At 35.9% G+C, this 8,144-nt stretch overlaps 1 protein-coding gene across 1 annotated transcript; it reads right to left on the bottom strand.

The window, feature by feature from the left end:
* Nucleotides 1-1,161: 1,161 nt before the first annotated feature.
* LOC121375127 (ankyrin-3-like) lies at nt 1,162-8,144 on the bottom strand. The gene is made up of 3 exons (XM_041502378.1): nt 8,119-8,144; nt 6,051-6,137; nt 1,162-4,111 (listed from the first exon to the last, which is right to left on the bottom strand). Exon 3 carries the CDS (start codon nt 4,091-4,093, stop codon nt 2,552-2,554), a length of 1,542 nt encoding a protein of 513 aa, XP_041358312.1. The 5' UTR covers nt 4,094-4,111; nt 6,051-6,137; nt 8,119-8,144; the 3' UTR covers nt 1,162-2,551.

The following is an 8,144-nucleotide window of genomic DNA, read 5'->3' as shown; positions in this document are numbered from 1 at the left end:
ATTTTTGATCTTTTAATATTTTAAGAAGTAGGACAGTAAAATATGCATTGATTAGTGATTATGGTAATATTAATGTCACAACATTTTCATCTTACATCCCAATGTTAACAAGCTTTGTAAAATGAGTGAAAAAAAAGTGGACACAGACAGGGAATCAAATTTGGTCTCACGTAGCAGTTTCTTTTTAAGAAGAAACAGGCATGAATATTGATTTAACAGTTGAACCTGAGTCACAATAACCTAAAGTAAAGAAATAAATGCAAAATCAAGACATGCATTTTTCAAAAACTCAGAAGAATGAACAATTGTACTCTTCCAAATGTTGAAGAGGGGAAATTGCACTAACCAAAATAACTGGATAAGAATCACCCCTTGAAAATTATTAATATATAACCTACATGTATATATATATGTAAGGAAGCTGTTGTTATTATTGTAAATTGGATACAGTAAATTAAAACTGCAAAGTTGGAGAATATCAGATGTATATACACTGACATACCAGGGGTTCAAAATTTTTCAAGTGGGCAAGTGCCAATCAGATATTCACTTGCCCCATATATTTTTACACTTGCCCATACTTCTTAAGTAACCAGTTGTGTTACTCCTATTTAATTTAATACAGTGCTTAATAATGTAATAATATTAAAAGTAATTGGTTTGATTGCACAAATAAAGAAATTTGCCAGCAGGTTACAACACTTACTCAGGAAGTACTAAATGTATACGTCTGTCCAGTAATATCCACGGTCTTCTCTATTTGTTGATTTAAACTTTATTTTTTAAAATAGTGTCCATCTGTTGGTTTAAAATTTGTTATTTGTTTGGTAGTGTCCACTTGTTCATCTCAATATAATTATTGTGTCAATGTATGTATTAGTGGCCGTGGATGTGGCGAGAACCCTTTCCACTTGTGAGCCATTCTTTTATGGCTGGCATTGGTTGACAAATGTTTATTCATTATTTATTGTGAGTATATTATTTAACATTCTCTGCCCCAAAACACTTCTCTGGGATGTTTTTACCCTGTTCATAGCTGAGAAAAATCTCCCGCAAACAGCCGTGGCTGGGCTCAAAGTAAACATGAGCTCTGTTAATGGTTTTTAAATAGTGCATGATTGGTAAACAACAGAAGGAGTGTACATTGATTGCAGCCGTGTATTTTTAATTTATTGAGCATAATTTATTTGTTAAAAACTATTAATCAAGCAGAAAAAATAAATATATTCATGTATGCTTAGCTGGCATTGCACCATCATGATTATGGCGTAGGGCTAATGAAATCTAACTTGTCACGATTATGACGTAGGGCTAATGAAATCTAACTTCACCTTACCCATTCATTTTACACGGACGTAGATTTACATTTGCAAAGTACTGAAAAACATTAAGTATGTTCTGCTACAAGGTTTATGATATCTAAACTAAAATATCTTGCAACGTTATAAGAATACAGTTCATAATATTTATGCTTTGTTCAAGTGAACTCGGAAATTATAAACATGCTTTATGCCCCCGTTCATTTGCAAAGAGTAGATTCCAGAGTACACCGCGTTAACGTCTAATATAATTTGAATATGTCAATTTTCGCAAGGATTAAACATTTTGATTGCATCCACAAGACATGGATATTTTATTTTTATTTTAAATATACCTGCAAAGTCACAGTATTGTCTGAACACTCCATTATTTTTCAGTAATGGAGAGATGAAACCCTACTTAATTAACCCCCCAAAATCATTGGTGTTAATTTCCATACTAATATAATATATTCACATAAAGTTATCACTCAGTGGTGTATTTTAAGTAGGGGAATATCCTCGTAACTCTCCATTCCTGAAAAATAATGGGACTCGTCTCCATTATTTTTCAGGAATGGAGAGTTATGGAGGACATTCCCCTATACATAAGCTGTAAAACGTATTGGACGCTATTTCCATGTTTGAAGATGATCAAACTGATTATTTGTACAAATTCAGTCAAATGTTCAGTGGCGGAAATTACCGATCTTAGTCGATAGTAAAAGGGGAATAACTCTAAAGTTGTTATTAAACTTTTCAACACATTGTTTTCCATTTTGGTGTTAACACACTGGCAAGAGTTCCGATAGTTCCAGCATTTAGAGTTAGGGTTAGTTCTCCTTAGAGCTATGTAAATACTCGAACGATCGGAACTCTTTCCAAAGGTTTTACTGAGATTTGTAACAATTTTTTTTAGTAAAATCCAGTTTTAGGTGTTAATTAGTCACTTGGCATCGGGCATATGCAGTTAACATAATTAATTAAAGTGATGGAGGTGCATGGGAGAAGTCGCATGAATGTCTGTAGCAATATTTCACTAAATTAAACCAGACAATATATTTTTCCTTCATTGGTTGATATATAGTTTAGTTTTTCTATCATCTTTGAAAACCGAACCAGCTGACCAGTCACTGTATATATGACTATTTACTCTAACAGAGATTGAGTACAGGATGAACCTATAAAAGTAACACGACAGTTCTAAGAAGATATGAGATAATTCTTCCATACGTCTAACTCTAATGAATTAATCACGAATCATTCAACCTATTTCCTCTACCCAAATGTAACTGATTGTTACTGATTTTATCATCTGCTAACAAATCTGTCAACATTAGGTAATCGGCAAGTCGTCTTGGTATCACTGCCTCTGCACACAAATTTTCCAATTTATCTTTGATGCCTGGCCCGATGGTGTTCCGAACAGTAACTCGACACATATGTAACAATGGCTGCACTGTTCTGCAGTAGTCTTCAATCCAGTGTAGGACACACTGGTTCTGAAGCAGACTGGCTGAAAGATTTCTGGGCTTTAGCCAGGATGCCTCCACCTTGCATCCAGCCTTCATCAACAGTTTAATCACATTCAGATTGGCACGCTCAAACGCTATCTGCAGTGGAGTCTGTGGGATGAGTGTGTGGTTAGAATTGCCGACAATGTTTAACCGGCAGTTTTCGTGCAGCAAGAGCTTAATTATGGGAATGTTTTGGACGTCGACTGCGAGAGAAAGAGGCGTGGCACACAACGCAGTCTCAGTATCGACTGAAGCTCCAAGTCTTATAAGCTGCTCCACCATGCTCACCGACTGGCAGGTAATGGCCAGCGACAACAACGAAAGGTTCTGAGGAGGACGACAGTAGTTGACATCACCACCATACTTAACGATGATTGGAACCAAACGCACATTATTCTCCTGAACAGATATCCACAGAGGCGTCTTCCCGTAGTTGTCTTGTACATTGGGGTTGGCTCCGGCCAGGAGAATGCTTTCAACGCAGGCCTCGTCACATTTTATAATAGCCAAATGCAGTACTGATCTTCCAGAGATAGTCTGCACCTCCACATCTGCCCCTGCATCAAGCAGCACCTTTACACACTGAACGTTCACACGCATTGCATAGAGAGCCTTGAGCAGCGGCGTGGAGCCCTGACAACAAACAGCATTGACGTTCGCACCGCCGTTAAGCAACAGCCTGGACAGTGAGGCATCGCCCCTGCTGGCTGCAAGGTGCAAGGCGGTGATCTTGGCGGACGAGCAGATGTTCGTATCACACCCCACCGACAGCAAGGCCTGTATCGTCTTGTTGTATTGCCCCTTGAAGGCAAACTCAAACTTGAAGACAGCACGGAGGAGGGGAGATAAGCCCTGATTGTTAACATTGTTTATCAGACTCTTGTTACAGGCGAGAAGGAACTCAACACAGTGAACAGAGCCGTACCGACTAGCTATGTGAAGGGCGGTGTCCCCATCTTTATTGTGAAGAGCCACATCTGCACCCAGTCTTACGAGCAGTTTCAGCGACATGATGTTTCCGTGTTTAGTGATGATATGAATTGGACCCCAGCCTTTGTATCGTGGGACAACAAAGTCGTAAGGTTCATCAAACATCATGTTAACATCAGCCTTTTTGGACTCTAAAATGATGGTGATTACTTTCATGTCATTGTCAACCAAAGCACAAAAGAAGTCTCTTAACACATCTGTATGCGCTTCACTCTCTACCAATGGAGTTTCCATGGCAACAGTAGTGCTATCATTTGCAGGGTCGACCATACTGCCCTGGTCATTCATGCTTTATCTCAACCAGTCCTGTTGGAAGAAGGAAAAAGCAATTGATAGCTATGCATATTGGCTACAAAACGACCAGCAAGTTTCCTATAAACATCTTAGGTTTTGACAGACCATTTTGGAGTTTCAGTAACTTCTGGTAATGCGATGTAACATGAGGACAATATCTTTAAACCAAGATGAATATGCCAATGGGGGCAATAGGGGACCTCATACAAGCCTGATTCTTCTTGATGACATATGTCTCATATTTATTCCATGTATTAAAAACATGAATAAACAGGTACCTGTTAATTAGAAAAACTGGATTGATTTTGTGATGACAAAGGCATTAATATTATCCTTAAGATTTTGAAGAAACCAGAGTGCCCAAACTGAACTGACAAAAAAATCAACTCTATTAAAGACAACAAGAAATTGGTATTATGTCACAGATCACCAATTCTGAGCTCCAAACATTAAATATGGTTTGATTTAGCCCACTGACTAATTAATGCTTTTTTCATTCCAGGTTAAATGCTCAAACCAATAAACAATTATAAAAATATATTATGGATTTTCTGCAAAAATATAAAAACATCTGCAAAATGTGACAAATTGCAAAAATTATAAACTAAACAAACCAATTGTACCAAATAATTTAAGTTCACAATAAAATGCCTATATTTATCATTATAATAAAACCTTGTCAACCTTGGTTAGCAATGGCAATGCTTCAATTAATAACTAATAAAATTCCACTTAGCTCAAGCTTTTTCTAAGGTTGTTAGAAAATAATGTATTGACAGCAGGGCTTAAACACAAAAAAGCAATCTTTTACTGTAGATACCCTTTATTTTTTGGTGGACTGTTAAAAAAAGCACCCAAATTCCTTCATTAAAACTGTGCAGCCTTTCTTTTTGGCATTTAATCATATGGGACTTTCCAAATTCCATAGCACCAAAACTAACCCCCGCCCACTACTGACCCTGGTCGGGCTGCTAGTGCTCTCTTGCCCTTGCTTTGACAGTCACAAAGTTAATATAAGCGATCATTTTGTCTGACACTAGCAGTAGGTATAGTCCTATTCCGATTGGCTTAGACCTATTGCGATTGGCTTGAAATAGTGGTTAGAGTGATTTTCATAACACCTGTCTATAAACATATTTTGTTTTCATAAGTGTCATTAAATTGCATCGGTATATAATAATATAATCTTCCAAGAAACTACACATACAGGTTCTGTGACGTGCTTCAAACACTGAATATCGTAACGTCAGGACTTTGAAAATTTCAGCACACTTGCATATGTCTGTTGCATGCTAATGCATGTAGCATTTTATAATGAAATTAGATGGTGGTCGTGAAGGAAATAGCTGGACACATTGAACGATGGAAAAAAAGCTGGTTAGAACATTACCATCAAGCACATATGACGAACATCTAGGTCAGGGATTTCCCATTGCAGAGTTTTCCAAAACATTGATGATATTAGCCAACACACATTTGTTTGGATTTTCTAACAAAATTACAGCTTTTGCACGCACAATCCGTTGTTTATGTTGATATTTGTTTTGCAATATCTTTCTCACACTGGCAATGTAGCCTTATTTTCTTCCAAAAACAGTGATATATTTTTTTTTTAAAGAATTTTTGATGAACGATTTACACTAATTACAGCTTTTGTACAAGCAATCTGTTGTTCATGTTGATATTGGTTTTGCATAACCGAAAGACAAATGACAAAATTGTTTGTGCCAAATTTTATGCCCTGCTGACCTGACAGATATTTCATATCACAGCTATGGCAAATGTCGTCACTGCTGTCATTAAGTTTGTGTCCTGGACAGATTACCAACATTTACACCAAACATCATACACTATTACATTATCATATATAAAATCACTTTTTAAAAGCTACCCTATAGAAACTCTTACATTATTAGGTATATAAACTGCACTATAGATATGCCAAACTCACATCTCGTTTCTTGTCAAAATGTTCATAGAAAAGCTTGGAGAACTCCTCAGCAGCCAAGCAAGCTTGTTCACTTTTTACTTTAAAATTCTGCAAATAATTAAAAAATAAAACATATCACAAGAAATACATTTTGTAGCTTTTTGCAAGTCATCCACTTGAAAACTTTAAGAAGGAAGTTAGCAAACTAAATGCATTTCCTGAAATATGTCCCTCAATATGTAGTAGTGCACAAGAGTTCAGACAAGGTACATAACTTATATTGCATCCCTTGTCAATAAATATGTTAAAGTTACTGCATAAACTTACTAGTAGTATGCACACAGTCAAGTTAGCAAATAATCATCTGTTTGTCTTGACAAGTGAAAATTTCCTTGGACAAGCACAATCTATCTTGGTGGTTATCTGTTTCAGCAACTGTTGTACTTCAATAAAACAAAATCAGCAGGTTTGCATTACAACATTTTCTACAAATATTGTGGGTGGCGAGTTAAATAAACATGGTCTTGATAACACAATTATAGTCTTAGCTCGTGAATATTTAAAACATCTTGGAGTTCCAACCGAGGTTTTTTTGTTATATTATATGCAAATATATATTTGCCACTGACAACATGAAATATATTACAATGCTCAAATACATGTTCAAGTTCAATGTAATCAATATTTTGAAAACAAAATGTTCCCGAAAATGTCAAACAAGCTTAGAACCAAGAAAATGAAAACTTGTGTACATCTATACATGCATACTTCCATATCCCCATACACCCCCTCCCCCCTCAAAAAAAAAAGTATCAAAATTGTTGCCCTGATTAGGTGAGGAACCTGTTTCAGTGATTTGAAGATGTCTGACTTTGTCACAATCATTGAAATGTTCATAAAAATCATGTTAAAACAAGCCAAGAAAGCAAGATTTAACTCATACATTTTTATATTTTTTCAAAAACTACAATTTGAAAGGAAATTAATTTTAAAAACTATATTTGTCTGTTCTCAGTTCTCCTGGAATAGAATTATTGAGTCACATGATTGTCACTGTGTTTGCTGGCAAGTTAACACTCTTCACAGATACTTGCCAAAAATATATGGTCTCTATAATAGATACAAAAATGTATGTTTTTAATAGCATAAATATCTTTCTGCATGTCTCTTTATATATTTATTAAAACAGAGAATGAATCTTGTATCTTTAACCAAACTTTTTTACTTTATTGCTCAAATTATGTCATGTTTGCAAGACATCAGAAAATATTCGTATATATTCGTTTTCCAAGAATGTCTGTTAACCCCTTTCAATAATCTTCCGGTTAAATACGTATTTGCTGATGAGTTTCTTCCTGTAGTGTGTGTATTAGTGATTAATATGTGAACATTCAACGTCAAACATAGGATTGTTATAGTACATTAGAGAGGGAATCTTTGATTGCGCAATATTGATACAGATTAGTATCTGATGGTTAGAGAGCGTGATAACTGTTCAAATGTTTACCTAGTCCTTACCATCAAGAGTATTTGGGTTAATAACATAGTTAACAATATTTATGGTGGAAAAATATCCGCCCGGTCCCCGCCTCCCCATACCCTAACTCTAACTAAAAATAATAAAGGGGGGGCACCGGGTGGATATTATACCACTGAATGCTTATGCTCTACGAAACTGGTCTCCCGATGATACCTAAAGTAGCGTTACAGGCACAGCGAAGCAGGGGTGGAAAGGCTCTAGCGCCCCCCCCCCCCCCCAATAAATCAACAATTATGTAATGCTTTAAAGTCCATTGAACCACTTGTTAACAATTCAATCTTCAAAGGGGAATAACACGAGTCACTGAATCGGTAACTGTTTATAATAATTAATATGACTTGGTCATGCCACTCACGGGTCGAATTCCAAAAATAAATTGTTTAATTTCTTTGTTGGTTTTTGAACGAAGTTGTGTTCGTTTTAGAGATTTTACGAAATTAATAATTTGGTTATAACAATGAGAAATAATGATATTACTTCACAAAAGAAAAATAATTCCCATAAAAGTATAAAGTTGATAAAACAAACTGCATAAGTGACAAGATTTACCTCGATGATCGCCATTACGTTTCTTC

The sequence above is a fragment of the Gigantopelta aegis genome, chromosome 6 (genome assembly GCF_016097555.1).
Source record: "Gigantopelta aegis isolate Gae_Host chromosome 6, Gae_host_genome, whole genome shotgun sequence".
Taxonomy (NCBI): Eukaryota; Metazoa; Mollusca; class Gastropoda; order Neomphalida; family Peltospiridae; genus Gigantopelta; species Gigantopelta aegis.
The sequence above is the reverse complement of the archived record's forward strand: the minus strand, read 5'-3'. Positions and strand labels throughout refer to the sequence as shown.

Excerpts from the sequence above, each read along its gene's own strand:
- LOC121375127 (XM_041502378.1), bottom strand. The coding sequence starts at position 4,093 with ATGAATGACCAGGGCAGTATGGTCGACCCTGCAAATGATAGCACTACT.